This window comes from Mesocricetus auratus, unplaced genomic scaffold (genome assembly GCF_017639785.1).
Source record: "Mesocricetus auratus isolate SY011 unplaced genomic scaffold, BCM_Maur_2.0 Super-Scaffold_100001, whole genome shotgun sequence".
NCBI lineage: Eukaryota > Metazoa > Chordata > Mammalia > Rodentia > Cricetidae > Mesocricetus > Mesocricetus auratus.
In genome coordinates this window covers 11,316,724-11,335,633 of record NW_024429187.1, presented here as the reverse complement: position 1 = coordinate 11,335,633, position 18,910 = coordinate 11,316,724, and the positions used below count along the sequence as shown (strand labels likewise).

Here is an 18,910-nt window from a genome sequence, read left to right as displayed (position 1 = left end):
ACAAAAAGTCTTCACATTCCTTAATTTCATCGGAAGAAAAAGAGGAAACCCAATTCAAAGGTTTCTGAGTAAACATAGTTTCTGGGGAAGAAAATATTACTGTTAGGAATCTTTTTGAGGGACTGATGAAATTGCTCAGAGGTTAAGGGCGCTCAACGTCTTGCAGAGGATCAGGTTTGGTTCCCGGCACCCACATGGCAGCTCACAACTATCTATAGCTAGTTCCAGAGGGTCTGATGCCCTCTTCTGGCCTCATTGCTTGTCAGGTACCCATACTGAGCATAGGCACACACGCAGGCAGAGCACTAACATATGATAAATAAGTCTTAAAAGATCTTGAGCTCCTTAGGTGCTGCTCTTTTCGGAGATGGAAAGAGAAAGTTCTGCAATGAGGAACCACCCCTAAAACCTAGTTAGTAAAGGCTTACCCTGTTGCTAATCTACAAGAGTATATGCCGTTGGGGTACATATTAGCTGACTTTTAACCATGCTGTCATTGCTGACTGGATGTGGCAGAAGATTAGGATAAGTTTGTAAGTCTGCCTTATCCATACTGATGGCTTCCAGAATGTTGCAGTGTCAATTACAAGTACTACTTATGTGGTCGGTATTAGTGAAATGACATTTTGTGAACTAAGAAAATGGACGAATCATTTGAATAGTGTCTCTCTTGTGAACTACCCCAGGTGTTTACAGCTCTTTGTAGCAGGCTGCATGAGGGCCTGAGGTGGAGGGGAAGGGGCAGAAATGTCTGTCTGCAGCGCTGTGTTGAGCAGGTGTGCAAGTCGACTGACTGGGGGCCTTGGCTTCTCATGCTGGAAATCTGAAAAGTTTTATACTCCCTTTTAGCCTTGAAATTAAGTTTTTAAAATTCCTTCAGATTCTATATTTCATGGTTCTGTGACTGTTACCACGTTTGTATTGGAGTGGCACACGTCTTGAATCCCAGTACTTGAGAAACAGAAGCAGGCAATTCTCTTGAGTTTGAGTCAAGCCTGGTGTACAGGACAACCAGGGCTACACAGAGAAACCCTGCCTCAAGGAGAAAAAAGTAAATCAGATGCTGAATTCATCTTCAAGGCCAGAGAGCTCCCCATAATTAGCAGTGTTTCCAAGAAACTCCAGTTAGTTAAGCCAGCAAGTCAAGTTCTTCTCTAAGGTCTCCGTCTTTCAGAGCAGTCTTGGGGGGCGGGGTGAGGGGTGCTGGCAAGAGGGTGTGCAATGAGATCTTCAGCTCCATGGTTACAATATTGGCTTTCCAGATAGTGCTTGAGAAAGGGTTTCTCAAGTTTGAAAGCATTGAAAACCATCGAGGCACACCATACCACCTTCATTGCCATCCTAATACCAAAGCCACTTTGTTTACTAACACATGTGAAAATGTGTGCCGCCCAGTGCTCCATGGGAACGCCTGTGCTTTCCTGGACATGAACGCCTCCAGTGAGTACTTTAAGTCTGCATAGATCTGGCTTGTGTTGCAGTCTAGATTGTCTTTACTTCCTCCGTCTTTTCAGGAGGACATACATGGCTTAAGTATGTCTTTAAAAGTTATTTCAAGGTAATTTGAAAGATGTGGGGTGAGGTAGGTTGTAAAAGTCAGAAGACCAGACCAGGGGTCTTCTCACATGGATAGGGCATTTATGTACTGTAGCATGACAGTGCTGACTAGAATTGAGAGAGTGTGACAATCTAAGTTTAGCACTGTCGAGGAAGGCAGGGTTGTTAGGAAGAATGCCCAGGCACTAGCTGCTCCCTCAGACATTGACTTGTACTTACCATTCATGTTCTTAAAACAGGGGCAAGGGGATTTATTACTTACCTCTTTATGTTGACAGGGGAGTAGTTTGAAGAGCCAAGAATAGGATGTTTGTTAGCAATTGCATCTTTGCTGTTGAATAACACTCTCGTATTTCTTGTTATCACAAGGGCAGATGTCAAGTCCTGCTCTCACCACACTTACCTGTCCCAGTTCACCGGGCAGAGTAAGCCGGGCTCTGACTTGTTTAGCTGTGGTCAGTTTTTCCTTTCATGATGAACTTGGTTTTGTTTTTCAAAGCAAAACAATTTATTGGTCTCAGATTTCTGGCTGACTCCGTGTCACCTTGATAGTTACTAAAGGTGCTGATTTCAGTCATTTCTTAAAGACTGTCATGTGAAGACTGTCAGGGTCTTAGGAGGAACATAGATGGGGTAGTGTCACCACGGAGCTTTTCTTGGGAGGCAGGGCTATAGGAAAGCATGACTAGCACCAACCCTACACTATCATGATCGCTTAGCCTCATCAGTATCCACGCATCAGGCTTTTCTTGCACTTTTAAAAAGTACTTTAAAATGATACTATAGGGAGAGATGAATATAGTAAAAAATGGAGAATCTAAGTGAAGCTATTCTGGGTAAAAATTTTTTAAATGAGATTTTTTTCTCACAGAGTGTGGATGAGCTCAATAATTTTGTGCTTTAATGTTTGTAAAAGGTTAACACTACTTTAAAATCTGAAGATATATGTGTATATATGCATACACACACACACACAGTGGTTGCCTATGTCTTAAATCCCAGCACTTGGAGGCAAAGTCAGGAGGATGTCTGTGAGTTTATGGCCATCCTGGGTTATGGATCAAGTTCCAGGACAGCCAAGGCTACACAGAGAAACCCTGTCTCAAAAACATAAAATTAAAAACAAAACAAAAAATCTGAAGACCTAGATCTTGAGATATTAGTTACAGTGAGGTGATGGACTAAAGCATATACTACTTTAAACATATCTCAAATATGTTACAAATATAATCTGTTCTATCATTTAGATATTGACAGTCTAATACTGTGGAAAGGTTTAGCTAGGATAGCTTGGTTTTTGTTTGCAAAAGCACTGACAAGGGCCTTTCCATACCCTGTTACCTGTCCCTGTACTGCCTTGCGCAGCTTCGTCCTTCCTGCTCAGTAACAGGTGCGCTAGCATGGCGGGGCGGGGAGGGGGCACAGTCTGCTTTTAAAAACTGTATATTTTGACATTATGATCAGAATGTGACTGACACCAATAAAGAGAGTCTGTAAATGATCTTCATATAGTTGGATAGCCAAAGCAGTGGCAGGGGAGAGATGCTATCGGGGTCGCGAATGAGGAATCTGAAAACTAGAGACAAACCGGGAGGAACCCCAGAGCTCGGAGGCTGAGGCAGACCCACCTGAGATGTTAGAGTGCGAGAGGCAGCTACAGGTGCGTAGCTCATTCAGGAGATGGGTGGCAGGACGCAAGGGTTTATCAGTGGAAGCAGGCATAGGGTAGCTTCCCTCTCAGCGTCTTCAGGCAGGTAGACGGACGGACAGAGGGGCAGAAGAGGCAGGGAGTGCAAAGCAAGGAGAAAGACCTAGGCTGTTGTGGAGAAGTGACGGTGTTTAGAAGGCGGACACAGGCACAGTCTGAAGAAGATACCCAGAAGTGGTGCAGGACTGGGACTGGGAACTCAGAAGAGGAAAATAGTTCAGGGTGTTTGTCTTCAGTTGCAGTAGGGACCCACATGGGAGTTCATTGTGTGTTACTGAATTTATACATTACTGATAGCTTACTTTTGGTTTTCCATTGCAAACTATTCAAATCGGAGCTGTTACTTCTATCTTTATGCGTTGATAATTTTCAACTCTTATATGGCAATGTCTTTATCAGTTCATCCAGATCTAAGTAGCATTATGGATAGGTTTATAGCTACCTTTAGATTCATCATTAACTTAATCATTAAGCGAGCTTTTATATATAAACTGTATCCAATCATTTATTATATTGATAATTTTTTTAAATGTTCACTCTGGAAATATTTATGGTAAAGACGACTGATGAACTGTAATTATGCGAAGTGAGGGGCCACTAGAGTTAGTGATCTGCATTGTAGCAGTCCCTTCTATCCAGTTAGATAGAGGATTCTCATCCCACCAGCCAGTTCCCAAATAACCACTCTAAGACTTAGTGTTCATTATAAACTGTTTGGCCAGTCGCTCACACTTATTACTAACAAACTCTTACAACTTAAATTAACCCATAATTCTTATCTCTGTTTAGTCACCTGGCTTGGTACCCTTTCTCGGTCTTCACTGTGTCTATCTTTTTCTGACCACATGAGTCTTTTTTAATCTGCTAAGCTGCAGGCTAGGATTGAAGTGGCTGCTGGCTCCTCCCCATCCTTGGCTTCCTGAGTCTAGATTCATGGTGGAGATGCTGGTGGAAGATATGTTTAATGCCACAACTCTGCAGAGTTTCTAGGTCCATGTCACCATCAAGAAGTGTGCCGCTGGCTGCTCATACACATCATTTAATTGTTTGGTAGCAGGGCCTCTTAAAAGAGCCTTGCTATTTTTGCTGCTAACACTGATCAGGAAACCTCTCGTAAAGGAGCCAAGCTTCTGCTTGCCTCTAGCAAACAGAGCCCACCCGAGTAAGTGCTGCTGCCAAAAAGCCAAGCTTGATTCTGTTCTTTTTTGTTTGTTTGTTTGTTTAGAATCCCTTTTTAAGCTTTTATCAGATTTTACATGGAAATTGTTGCCAAATGTTTGGGCACCACATGTTGACGGAGGGTTTGGTCCTGCCTGATCCTCAAGCCGTTTAGTCCCAAATAAACACACAGGGACTTATATTAATTATAAATTATTTGGCCTATTGCTCAGGCTTGTTACTAACACACTCTTAAATTTTAAATTAACCCATAATTCTTATCTATGTTTAGCCACGTAGCTCTTGTTGCCTTTTCTCAGTGAGGCATTCTAACCTTGCTTCCTCTGTGTCTGGCTGGTGACTGTGTCTCTTCCGTCCTCTTCCCAGAATTCTCCTAGTCTGGTAGCCCCGCCTCTGCTTCCTGCCTGGCTACTGGCCAATCAGCATTTTATTAAACCAATATGAGTGACAAATCTTTACAGTGAGCAAGAGCATTATCCCACATCAGTCCAGAACACAAGGTAACTTAGAAAGATGAGAAACTTACTGGCTGTGGGTTCTGGAGGCTGGAAAGGCCCACATCAGGTTCTGGCAACTTGGAATGACCTTCTTGCTGCATTGGGTGTGGAGGAAGGACAAAACTGACCCTTTACAGTGGTACCAATTTCGCTGGAGGATGGAGCCATCTGGCATAACCAGCTGTGATACTGTTCTCATGGTAACAAAATGTCACCATGTACCTTGGAGGAGCTACAGTTGACAGATGCTTTTGTCTCTGGCTAGGACAGACTGCTGAAAAGAACTTCAGAAGTGTATGAACAGAAGAAGGAAAAGTCTTTGCCACCTGTGCTGTTATTTTGGTCATTAATATGCCTGTCTCTGTTAGCCCATTCTTTACCCTGTGTTTGTTTTAGTCTCCAAATTTGTGGACATAGGGCTTGCTAAGTATTGTTAGAAAAAGCTAAGAGAGTAATAATCTGTAACCTTATTTGCTTTCCCTGGTTAGATTTATTTCTCTGGGAGTTATAGAGTTATAACTTAATGGTAACTTTTTGTTTTGTTTTTAGTTTGCTAACATGATCTTCTTGTGCTATGTAGCACTGACTGATCTGGTACGTTTTATGTAGCCCAGACTGACTATAAATATCCAGTAGTCTTACTGACCTAGACTTCTGGGATAACAGGCATGAACACCATGCCCAGTGGTGACGACTTTTTTAAAGTATCAGAAGCAGGCCAGAGCAATGCACAGTGGGTAAGGGTGCTTGCCACCAGGTCTGGTGACCAGTCTGAGTTCCATCCCCAGTGCTCATGATTGAAGGAGGAAGCGTGCCCTCTGCAGGCTGTTCCTTAACTGCTCAGGTGGGCATGTTCACACACACACACGCAAACACGTGCGAGAAAGTGTAAAAGCATGGAGTGCTGTGTGTCTTGAGAACAGCTTTTTGCAGATGGAGTGGGCTCTCATATGAGAACTGCTTGTCTCATCCTCCATGTAGATGTACAGATGATGCAGAATTTAGTGCTATCTCCCTATCTGACCCTGAATGATGCTTAATGAGAAATAACCAAATCTGTTGTCCTTCATTTAGAAATGGCCTGGAGATTGCTTACTGTTTGATTGTTAATTAGAGTTACTAGTGTGTCGATGAATCAGACTGCATACAGTTGTAGTACCTTCTTGTTTGGGAGTCTGTTACCTGGGAAGCCAGACTATATTTGGAAGGGGCCAAGGGTCTGAGGACTTTGATGTATCTAAGGTGTGCAAATTGGACCGAGGTACCAAAGTTCACTTGTCCCCAAACCAGCTGGCCTTGAACATTTGTGTAACAGAGGAGTTAAGATCATAGCAAGTATGTTAATGATGACTGTGTTCCTCCACGTGTGCTAAAAGTCTCCTTGAGCATTGAAGAATGTCTGTGGTGTCTAGAGACTGTTGAGCCTCTGGATACATGTCAGTGCCTCCCTGCTTTTCCCTGTGTCACCATCTCCTGGCTCGCTAAGTTCCTCAGTTTCCTGAGACTGTACCAGTTAGGTATGTAGTCTGTGGACATGATGTTGATGTTCAGACATGTCTGTAGCATGGTACCTTCCCAGTCATCTGAGGCCTGCAGCCAGTGATGCCTTTATTAATCAACGCCACATTCGGAGGACCGCTAACTATTGCGTGCTCTTCAGTATTACCTACCAGATGAGAGGGCCACTCCATTTATTACAACACTCTATACAAATCATATCTTGAGTAAATTTTATTAGTTTGAAAATATTACCAAAAGATCAATGTATTTACTTAGTTGATAATTAAAAAAATTGGATGTCCCAGATAATTCTTAGTGTTTCTAATGAACTATTTTTTCAGCTTTACAATTCTTTGAAACAAATGTAAATATTGTAGTTCAGAGAGAGCACAAAGTGTATTTATATATGTCTACATTTTATATGCATAGCGCCTTTGCATCCGTAGAGTATCTTACATATACATGCATAGCACATACCTGTCTGGGTGCTGCTCTCCTGTCTGCTAGGAAGGGTGTGGTTCAGTGTGGGAGGTTCTGGGATTCCTAGCCATCTGTCTGGAGGTCTGTCTGTCCATCACCCTTCAGTACCACAAAGTCTCACTACCACCAGAGGGAGCTGTTGGTACAGTCAGATGGGGAAGTTTGAGGTGAGGAGGGCCTTCACTAGGAGGTAGGATTGGTATGTGTGGAGCATGGGTGGTTACCTGGTATGTGGATTCTCCTGGTACTTACTAGCTCTCACCCTCCCCCAGAACATGGCCTTCCATTTTTCTCCTCTGAGCCCCCAGCACACTGCCCTTTCTTCTGTCCAATCTTACCTCTGCCACCATTCTGCTAGCATGCTGCTGTCAGTCTTTTCTCCAGAAACTCACTGTGTGTCATAGCAAGCAACCCGCTTGGCATGGTGTTTATTAACGGGGCTAGTTCTCAGGTAAAGGGACTGCATTCAGACCCTAATGTTTGTGTTTGGTTTGCCTTTGTAATGAAGCCATAAGAATTTACTTATTCTGTTCTTTGGACTCACAGAAGACATTAACTGTCAGCAGGGAAGGGGTGCCGGCTTGTGCTTAGCATCCGAGCTAATGCTGTTCGTATTGTCTTACTAGAACACCTGGAGAGTGCGAGCTCTAACTCAGGTACACCAGCTGCACAGAGAGGTGAGTTTGCCTAACTAAGCACAGTGACCGTTCGTGTGGAGTTGTGGTTCAGTAGACGTACAATTACAGGCTTAGGAATGCACTGGACAGTGAATAGACCCCAGATACAGCTTTATTGGATTTGTAATGTTTTAAAAATTCGTTATTTACTTTGTTATTATTTTTTAGTTTTTAAATAGTTTTCCTAGTTTCCAAAGTTTTAGCTCTGTAAGGTTTTATAAATGGTAGCAGTGTAAATGTTACTGTTTGTTCAAGGGATGCTAGCTGTTCCCCCCGGAAATGAGACCTGGAAGCAAAGTGGTTGACAGTACCCTTTGGTGGTCTTGCCAGTTTGGTAGCTGGGTTATTGATGGTGGAAAGAAGATACTTTAGTAAGAAATAGGTCAGCTAGTGAGGTGGTGGGGCTTTTGTTGTTGTTTTTGTTTTCCCCTATGTTTTCAACACTCATTCTTTTGTAGTTTTGATTTCTGGCTAAAGTGGGGAAGGGGATTGCTCATAATGGGTTGATTATAAATTGGACTATACATTAAATCAAATAGAAGCAGCTAACTCTTACAAGGAGGAGAGTGGGAGCAGCTGACAGCCTGTGCTCTGCTCGTGCGTCAGGTGGACTGCGCTAGTCCCCTGAGAGCACAGAGTCGTGCACTCGGCTCTCCCCCAGCCTTACTGGGTTTGGGCACTTGAATGTCTAAGCTCTACCCCTCACTGCCTCCCCCTCCCCTGTCTGGCCTGGAAAGGTCACTCTTTCCCTAAGCCACCGCGAAGTTAAGTTACGTCATCGAGGAGGATTATGGCGAGTAAGACACGTCATCCATATTTTTTCTTTGTGTTTTCTTTTGTTTTCTGTCTGTGTTTTCAGCGACGTCAGTTGATTACAGTTCCTTTGCAGACAGATGCAGCAGCTGGATAGAGCTCATTAAACTGAAAGCTCAGACCATAAGGCGCGGATCAATTAAGACAAGTAGGCGGATGTTTCTACCACGTTCTGATGACCTGAGAAGCATATCCCTGATTTCCCAGTGGTGAAGGCTAGACCTTACTGCCTAGTAACAACAACATTGCCAATCAGTCATGTATTTGAGTGTGAAAGCTGCAGATGCGTGGTCATTTGTGAGAAGTTACTACAGAGCCTCTCAGTGGTTACTTTTAGCTGTAGAATTGTCTTTTAAATTTTACTATTTGGGAAACTTTCTGCAAGTGCATGGATGCACATTCCATCACTGTCTAGGAGGGTGTGGCCAGCTTTCCTGCAGGACCCCGTGCACTGCAGACTGAATGACAGGGTACTGAAAGGATCAGGTGTGTTCACAGAGTGGACAGCTTGTGTTACTGCTACACTTGAGAGAGATAGCTTTACATCCTGGGTTTTGGCAGATTTTGATAAAACAATGCTTAAGTGAGTTTACATTTTAAAGGGGATGATAGAAGAAATAGATCAGTGAGATCATATTTCAATCCCTAGAGGTGCTAAGTTAAGAACGAGGTGACCTTGCTTTCCTCCTGTGGAAACGGGCATGATGGTGACCCTGTGTCTGGTTGTGAGGTTAGAAAAACACAGGGATGTGTGTTTATTGCAGTTATTAGTAAGTGGTGGTGACTACTAAGAGGGATGTGGCTTATTGCTAAGTAGTGGTAACTATTTTACCTGTTACTTCCCAAAGCATCTTTTAGAGAGCCAAGATTGCTTGTCAAGGTTTAAAGTTACACAGCTATTTAATGAAACAAATGTGGGAAAGAAATACCAGAGATGTATCTATCACACCTAGTGTTACCTAGGCTGCCTACAAGCCAGCAGTGATGGCGTAGTCCGGACACAGGTGGAAAACGTACTGGGAATGTAACAACTTTCACACTCTCCTTGGATATTCGTTTCTACAGCAGCTACCTTACCTCTGGCGCTTTTCCTTCTCCACTGTGTAACGATCATTGTGTGTCTAGCTACACTGCATCAACATTTTCCTTTGCAGGAATGCCATTTTCCTTCCCAAAGAATTCCATTCCAGCATCTCCTCATGTTCCTCTCTCTCTCTCTCTAAATTGCATGTGGTGCATGACAATTTCTTTTCTTTCATGACATGGCTTAGTCTCACAGACAGCTGAATGTTGTCACCACTTGTTTGGAAACCTTAGGGGATTATCCAGTTTCTAATGTCTGTTCTTAATGTTTCTGTTATTTCTTCCATTTTAGCTGTGACGGTTGAGAAAGCAAGTCCCATGGGTGATGGAAATTTCCGGAATCGCTCTGCTCCACCTTGTGCAAGTTCCACAGTTGGGGTAGTTAAGATGACGCCGCTTTCTTTCATCCCTGGAGCAAAGATAACAAAATATCTCGGCATCATTAACATGTTTTTTATTAGAGAAACTACTTCTCTCCGGGAGGTAACTTTACAAAACTTTCAATTTTTTTTCTTGAAAGAGTTACTAATAAAACCAAATTTTCAGTTATGTTTTCTTCTAAATAACACAGATGCTTTTCTTTTACCTGCCTATGCAGATGGATTTTTGTATAAAACTTACATTTCATACAGTAATTCATTTTATAAGAGTTGTAGCTGCTTGAAGCCCATTTGTTTGCAGAAATTCTAGATCCTTATTGTAAAACAACTTTCTCTTATATTTGATCCAAGATTTAAAACTGCCCTGACAGGACATAGGCTTTCTCTAGTTACTTTTCTGAGATATGTTTAAATAGCAGTTTTTCAGGAACCACATTTGGAAATGATGTATTTTGTGGTAGATGTATGTTCAGAAGTACTCTATTTTACCACCTTTGTGTTTTCTTTCCTCTGAAAAAAGAATGAGCCTATGGCTTCTCAGTCTTGACAGTGTATAAGAACGCTGTTCTCCCCATTCTCAGTGCAGTTGGGGAGCTGTTACATTGTGGTTATAAAATGTTATGTGATATGATTACGTTTCAAAATCAAACACTCTGTTGTGTCATTTGTAACACAGGAATTTAACCTAATAGAAAAGGAAGTTATATTGTGTCTTATATTAATGAGTCAGGGCTGCTGAACGAATTAGTATTATGAATAGGGAAACCCCATCATCTCTGTCGGACTGTCGCAGAAGTTTATGTTGTGGAAAGTGCCTTTCTCATAAGGTGACTCATCTGTGACACAGAAAGTGCTTCATGTTTTTGTGCTCTTGGAATAGCTGTATCCATGCCACACTTCTTCTCCCAGCATGCAGCCTGCCGGGCGCAGAGCAAGCACAGTATGTCTTTCTGTAAATGAATGAATAATGTCTGACAGGTCAGTTAATTAGGTGGATACTGTTTTAAAGATAACATATCTTAATTGTACTCTAATTATGTTTATGTGGAGACTAAACCATGTAGTCTCAGAACCTCTTAATAGAAGATTCAAGTCCACTTAAGTTTGACAAAATAGATGTGTTTCAAAATTGGCGTGTCTTTTTTTTTTTCTAGTTGCTATTAGTTGTATATGGTTACACTGTTTTGAACCTTTAAGTTTTATTGCCCAGGCTGGTCTTGAACCCTTGGCACACATGATCCTGTTGTCTCAGCTTCCTGTACAGCAGTTCTTGTACAAGCTGCTCGCCACAGTAGAGGCCACATGTTTTCGTTTCCTTAGTCTTTGTGACTGTGGAAGTTTTCCCTGCTGCAGTCTTACTGCCTGGTCAGTCTCACTGCAGCAGAGAGAGACTGACCATTAACCCAAGGTACCTGGCGAGCTCCTCCTTACGGTTGTGTTCTTAGGACTGACCTGCACATACCCTGCTCCACAGACTCCTGACTTCAGAGGCACAGGCAACTGTAAAGCGTGTTCAGAGCTGCACGCCTGAGCGGAGGCTGAAACAGCTGATTTAGTTTCCGGATTTCAAAAAGAGGTCTCTTCAGGGTTTCAATCTGGGGGATCTCCTTAGCTTTTAGAAAGATGAGCTCAGGGCTGGAAGATGGCTCAGGGATTAGAGCACTGGCTGTTCTTCTAGAGGATCCAGGCTCAGTTTCCAGTGCCTACGTGGTGGCTCACTACCATCTGTAATCCCAGTTCCAGGGATCCTGTGACCCTTTCTGGCCTCTCTGGATGCCACGCGTATTTGTGGTGCATAGACATATACACGGGTAAAACGTTTGCCCATGCATCTAAACTTTTTTTTAAAGATGTACTTAAGAAATAATTTAGTTCCAAATAGTTGACTCTGCTGTTCCTTAACTCCAATTTAATTCAGTTATTTCCTTTATTGTCCTTAATCTCTCCTCCAGTGGAGTTGACAGGAAACTTAAGTTAAAAAGCATTTAAGCTGTTGACTGCTTTAATTTCCATTTTGTTTGGTTTGTAATAGAAAAGGTTCACCATACTATACTCTTTTCATTCCCTAGCAATGTGTGTGGAATGCTATTTGTGTACAGCTGAATTGTGTGTTAGCATAGAATGTAGAAAACAGGTGCGTCAGGAGCCACCTGTGAGCTGCATGGGAGTGTGAGCTGCATGGGAGTGTGAGCTGCATCGGAGTGTGACCTGCATGGGAGTGTGAGCTGCATCGGAGTGTGAGCTGCATCGGAGTGTGAGCTGCATCGGAGTGTGAGCTGCATCGGAGCGCACAGGTGTAAGCCCAGCCAGGTGGAGGCCAGAAGTTTGTGAGTGACAGTCTGCAAGGTGATGGTGACGGTGACGGTGACGGTAACAGGTGTAGATGAGGAGAGCAGAGAGAGCACTTGCCAGGCAGCACAAAGCCCAGGGATTGTTCCCCAGCACCACATGTTCATAAAACATACATTGTGTATAATAATAGTTAGTCATGGGCAAATTACAATTTATCTGAACTTTAATGAAAGTACTTTAAAATCTTTAACCAGAGGTGTGTTTATTAAAAGTGTGTTTACTAATGCAAAAAAAAATCCCCCTCATGATGAGGAAAGTGTAAATGATTGTCATTTACATTAAGGCAATTTAGAATGTGTACTGTGTGCCTTTGGTATTTTATGTGTGGTCTTACCCTGTGTGTGATTCAATGGTCTCATACATTGTTACCCTGGGTATGATACAGTGGTCTTATACATAGTTGCCCTGTGTGTGATACAGTAGTCATACATTGTTACCATGTATTTGATACAGTGATCTCATACGTTGTTACCCTGTGTGTGATTCAATGGTCTCATATATTATTACCCTGTGTGTGATACAGTGATCATACATTGTTACCCTGTGTGTGATACAGTGGTCTCGTACATTGTTACCCTGGGTATGATACAGTGGTCATACATTGTTACCATGTATGTGATTCAATGGTCTCATACATTGTTACCCTGTGTGTGATACAATGGTCTCATACATTGTTACCATGTATGTGATACAATGGTCTCATACATTGTTACCCTGTGTGTGATTCAATGGTCTCATACATTGTTACCCTGTGTGTGATACAATGGTCTCATGCATTGTTACCCTGTGTGTGATACAATGGTCTCATACATTGTTACCATGTATGTGATACAATGGTTTCATACATTGCTACCCTGTGTGTGATACAGTGGTCTCATACATTGTTACCCTGTGTGTGATACAATGGTCTCATGCATTGTTACCATGTATGTGATACAATGGTCTCATGCATTGTTACCATGTGTGTGATACAATGGTCTCATACATTGTTACCCTGTGTGTGATACAATGGTCTCATGCATTGTTACCCTGTGTGTGATACAATGGTCTCATGCATTGTTACCCTGTGTGTGATACAATGGTTTCATACATTGTTACCCTGTGTGTGATACAATGGTCTCATGCATTGCTACCCTGTGTGTGATACAATGGTCTCATACATTGTTACCCTGTGTGTGATACAATGGTTTCATGCATTGCTACCCTGTGTGTGATACAATGGTTTCATACATTGCTACCCTGTGTGTGATACAGTGGTCTCATACATTGCTACCCTGTGTGTGATACAGTGGTCTTGTGCTTTGTTTGCAGGAAGGAGGAGTCAGTGGTTTCCTCCATGCCTTCATTGCTGAAGTGTTTGCCATGGTAAGAGCTCACGTTGCTGCACTGGGTGGGAACGCTGTTGTCTCCTACATTATGAAGCAGTGTGTCTTCATGGAGAATCCGAGTAAGAACCAGGTGAGACTGAACATCTGTAATGTAGTGATGTCTCAGAATGCCCCCTGGCCTGTCCACACCCATTTCCATCTAGAATTGCTGTTTAGAACTTGGGCTCTAGATGCTTAAGGCATACTTGAATGTCTTTATTAATCATGTAGTCATCATCCCTCAGGTTCTAGAAGTTCCACATCTCACATGGCTACTGGTCACCCTTAATTAATCATTGCTGAAATTTCTGCACTAAGTTAGTACTCCTGCCAAGTTACTGCATCAAGCTTCTGTTCTTGGTGATCTTTTGGAATATGGATGTACTATGACTCCTCTTGGGAGATCTGAGGCACCCCTCTTTCAGCCTGTGTACTGGGATGTCTAGTTTTACCTGCCTTGATGGTAAAGAGCATACAATGGGCACAGACTGCTTATTTATTTCACTAAATGTTACTCTGTAAATGGAGTACAGAATAAGAAGAGGTCTTATTAAACTGGACCTTAGAATACCATTCTTTTAATAATTTAACTAAGTAGCTCAAAAAATGTAAAGGTTTCTTCTAAAATTCAATAATTATGTAAGTAACAAAGTGTCTTGAAGGCAGCATAGCATGCCCCATGCTGCTCCACTCGGCACACATCAGAAATCCTGTTTTTGTATGACACACATGGTAAATGGATAGACGTGCTTGTGCCATGAGAACAGGAGCTATGCAGGCAGACACTGCATTCAGGAGACTTAATGGAGATATCACAGGAGTGAGAAGAGTAGATGCGTCTCTATGTGGGTATGGACTTTGTTGCCAGCTCTATACTTAGAGAATTGTAATTAAGGGTAAATTGTGTGCTTTCTCAGTATCCCTGGCTTTTCTTAGATAAAGTTATCTTCACAGAGAACTTCTGTCATAAATATGTCAGCAGTGTAAGAAGAGAATCAACTTAAACACAGCTTTCACCCTATTTCAGAGCCACTAATGTAATGTCTCTTGAGAAAGGAAACCATTCCACACGCTTTTCTGTTCTTCTTGTAACTTAACATTTTCATTAGTTTGTTCTACTACATTAATAGAAGTTAAAGAATAGTCCTGTTCTGAAACTAGAAGACAGCTTTCTGATATGTTTGGTAAAGCAGGTGGCACTGGGATAACCCTGAAGGGACCTGGTAGTCAGCTGGACAATTGAGGCAGACACCGCCATTGACCTCTGGCCTCTACACATGCAGGCTAGAGTGCCTGCCGCCCCCACCCTGACCCCACACACTCTGTGGAAGCCTTTGTGGTCCTGTGTGCAGTTCTTCCCACTGAGGAAACCATCCTGACCTTGTTGCTTTTTTATTTTCATGTACATATAAATAGTCTTTTTTATTATGTGATATTTTAATATGTGTTTTGGAGGAGTTGTTCCTGATTCAAACTTCAATAATTCCATTAAAAAATAAATGTAGGAGGTAGAAGAAGCAGGCAGAGCTGTCTTTGAGGCTAGCCTAGTCCCCATAGCTCCAGGCTATCCAGGTGTCTTACTTAGGGTTTCTGTTGTTGTGGAGAGACACCATGACCATGGCAACATTTAATTGGAGTGGCTTGCATTTCCAGAGGTTTAGTCCGTTATTGTCACCATGTATCATGTGCCGAGAAGTAGCTGAGTGTCCTACATCTTGACTTCCAGGCAACAGGAAGTGGTCTGTACTCACAGGACATGGCTTGAACATATATGAGTCCTCAAGGCCTGTCCCCACAGTAACAGGCTTTCCCCAATGAGACCACACCTACTCCAACAAGGCCACACCTCCTAATAGCACCCCTCCCTTTGGGGGCCATTTTCTTTCAAACCACCACACCAGGGTTACATAGTGAGAACCTGTCTCAAAGACATTAAAAGTAAATAAATGGAAAGGTTTCTCCCTGTTCTGTGTTCCACCCAATGTTTCTTTACTATGTGCAGCTAAAGTCATTAGTGCCTTTCTTTTCTTCTTGTATATTTTAATGTCGCTTCTGTTCCTGAGATAGTCTAAGCTGCACACGAGCGAGTACACACTTCACACACTTGTGCACACACTGCAGTGCTGCTGTGCATATGGTGTTGTAGCTTGTTTCACCTTGTTTTTCTTGGTGGCTTTCTCAGTTCTGGATCAAAAGAATGTCTTCACTGTTCCTTCATCCACTCAACACACCATAGTGTTGGTCACTCAGAGTGCTCAGCTGTCCCCTGCTGACAGTAGTAGTGTCTGTCGTCTGTCTCTGATGTGTTCAGTGAGAACCAAGCTGGACGTAAGCGGCTAGCACAGTGAGTGTATTCATAGGGAAGGCCCCGAATTTATTTTCATGCAGTGACAGAATTGGCCTCTGTTGAGACTATTTTGCATATTCTAATTACATTCAATTTTTCACATTTAATGACACTTAGCTATATTGAAATTGTTATGTAATTTTCATTTCTGTTTAGTACTTCTGGCATAACTAGTTTGTATTTTTGCTTTCTTCTTTATAGTATTTACATTATTTTTAATATTTTCCTCATATAAGCATGCTGCAGAAAAAGTCCTGTCAATATTTTTCTCTAGAGGAAATACAAGAAAAGGGCCGAGATGATGACTGTGGAGTGCATACTTTGTTTTTCAGAGTGGCTGCTCATGTCCAGTGCCTGTGTGGTGTAGCCTGTGCAGTTGTTAGTGATGTCCAGTGTCTGTGTGTGCTGCCTGTGCAGTTGTTGGTGATGTCCAGTGTCTGTGTGTGCAGCCTGTGCAGTTGTTAGTGATGTCCAGTGTCTGTGTGTGCAGCCTGTGCAGTTGTTAGTACCTAGTGATGTCTGGCTTTCACCATCTCCCCAGTGTATGTGACGTGGTCTCTTACTGTCAGCTTATAGATTCTGATTCATAGCAGGCTTGAATATTTCATCCTTCCTGCCCAGGCTTCCTAGATTTCTTTTCTGTGGACTTGCTCTTTCCTTGTCTTCTGCTGGATTGTTTTACCTAGTGGTTGGTGGGTCTGGGCTGGCTTTGGTTTTCTCCAGAGGTCTTGCACGGCAGGCCTGGGACTACTGTTGCTGCAGGCACCTGGCTATCTGTCTGCTCTTTTACAGGCTCAGTGTCTCATAAATGTCAGCGGTGACGCAGTGGTTTTTGTTCGTGAATCTGACTTAGAGGTCATGTCAGCTCAGCAGCCTGCTGTCAACTGCCAGCCATCTTGTACTGGAGAAGTCACAACCTGAAGACAGAGGGGCTCCACTGAGCAAGTTTATCGTCTCCATTGGTCCTCATCATCTTCACAAACCAAAACCTCAGCCTGGGATAGATAAGTAAGGAGGAATGGCTATGAGTTGGTTTGGTTTGTGTGGGCCTCTTGGAGACGTAAGAATTTCTAGACATTTCATTTGCCCTGTTTACATAGACAGGTCCCATGGAATCTAGCACCTTCAGTTATGGGAGTTATTTGTAATTTATGTTGATTTTAATAAAATTATAATTAAAGATGAAATGGGAAGATTGTCAAGAGGCTAGGATAAGTAGCTTCTGTAACTTAGAAAGCTAAGAGGGAATCCAGATTGCTAATGAGTCCATGGTTGATTTGAAAAAATGGGGAAACTGCTGTGTATTTTCAGAAACTTGATATGTGGCATTCTCAGTATCTTTTGCTTGAGATGAGGAATTTGTTAGCTGGACAGGTAATGTGCTTCAGCCATCTTTTCAAAGGAAGATTCTACAGTGTGCATCTGCAGTGTTGCCCTAAGCTCTAAGGAGCTTTCCGGGGAGGCTTCCACATCAAGGATGGGGAGTCTCCTCACGCTGGCTGTCACATCAAGAATGGGGAGTCTCCTCACGATGGCTGTCACATCAAGGAGGGGGAGTCTCCTCACACTGGCTGTGGCATCAAGGAGGGAGGGAGACTCCTCACTGGCTGTCACATCAAGTAGGGAGGGAGACTCCTCACTGGCTGTCACATCAAGTAGGGAGGGAGACTCCTCACTGGCTGTCACATCAAGGATGGGGAGACTCCTCACTGGCTGTCACATCAAGGAGGGAGGGACACTCCTCACACTGGCTGTCACATTAGTAAGGAGGGAGACTCCTCACACTGGCTGTCACATCAAGAATGTTGGAGACTCCTGACAACTAGCTGTTCACATCAAGCAGGAAGGGGCTGCCTCATGACTGGCTGTCCACGTCAAGGAGGGACAGGGGACTGGCCATTGTTTTGTATTCAATTGTCTAGAAGAGGCTTGACTTCAACTGGGGAGAGACCATTGTGAGATGTATTCAAGTAGAGAAAATACAGTCCACCTAGGAAGAGCAGGATTGTTTTCTAATAATACTATATTGCACTCTTACTAATCTTAGGGACTTTGGTGAGGTACATTGTTTGGTATAGAACTTAGAAATGAGACTTGAATATGCTGTAAAGTGTTGAATGTATGTATTAAGTCTTACTTATGCCAAGTACCCACTGCTAATGAAATATCAAATTTCTCCTTAGCCCAATAAAATTTCCTTATGAAATTTAGGATTTTATTCTCTCAGAACAACAAATTATCCTAAAGATGAAAAGTCATCTTATTGTTACACAGGTGTCAATATTTTTCTGTATTTTGTTTATAATTTTATTTTTTAAATAAAAAATTTATAAACAGTATTTCAAATTTTTTGCCTTTTTGATGTGATACATGTTTTTGAGTCATTTCATCTCCACCCACTCATTCCTGAAGTCAGTAAATATGTGTATCCTCATCTTCGTGTGTGTGTATGTGTGTGTTTGTGTGTGAGAGTGTGTGTGTGAGCATGTGTGTGTGTGTGTGTGTGAGTGTGTGTGTACAGCACTTCTGCTGTCTTTAGGGCAGTTGGATATTGAACCCTCTCCTGAATGTCTCTTAGATGACCGGGCACAGGTGTGCGCTCTTGCACGAGTCAGACCTGCAGTTCAGGGCCTGTGCCCTGAAGCATTTGCATACATGTTGTGTTGTGCCTTATACTCTATGCCAGGCAGTCTGACAAAGAGTTTGGTTTACCCTTTTCTAGCCTATCACAGCTTTGCTGAAGTAGAATTCTCATGCCGTAAGTTTGGCCTTTCATGCAATCCCTTGCCGATTGGAGCGGCATAGAGCTGCGTGACTACCGCCATGTGTTGTCTCCGATCATTCTCTTCACACAGAACAGCATTGCCCGTAGTAGCAGTTTCCATTCCAACCCGGACGCTTACAGGTCTTTGCTGACACTAACCTTTCTGTTGCTATGACTTTTCATTTTGGGCATTTTATATAAATGGA

At 42.7% G+C, this 18,910-nt stretch overlaps 1 protein-coding gene across 23 annotated transcripts in view; it reads left to right on the top strand.

Annotated features, from left to right (window-relative positions):
• Positions 1-18,279, top strand: part of C2cd5 (C2 calcium dependent domain containing 5) — a 95,129-nt gene extending 76,850 nt beyond the window's left edge. For 14 of the 23 annotated variants that reach the window (XM_040743570.1, XM_040743568.1, XM_040743569.1 and 11 more), the window contains 5 exons: positions 7,548-7,598; positions 8,458-8,559; positions 9,787-9,977; positions 13,538-13,684; positions 16,733-18,279. In XM_040743570.1, coding sequence (XP_040599504.1) covers positions 7,548-7,598; positions 8,458-8,559; positions 9,787-9,977; positions 13,538-13,684; positions 16,733-16,861 — 620 coding nt within the window. In that variant the 3' untranslated portion in view covers positions 16,862-18,279. The remainder of the gene's footprint in view (positions 1-7,547; positions 7,599-8,457; positions 8,560-9,786; positions 9,978-13,537; positions 13,685-16,732) is intronic. The other 9 variants (XM_040743562.1, XM_040743549.1, XM_040743560.1 and 6 more) reach the window with 2 other exon arrangements.
• The last annotated feature ends 631 nt before the right edge of the window (positions 18,280-18,910 follow it).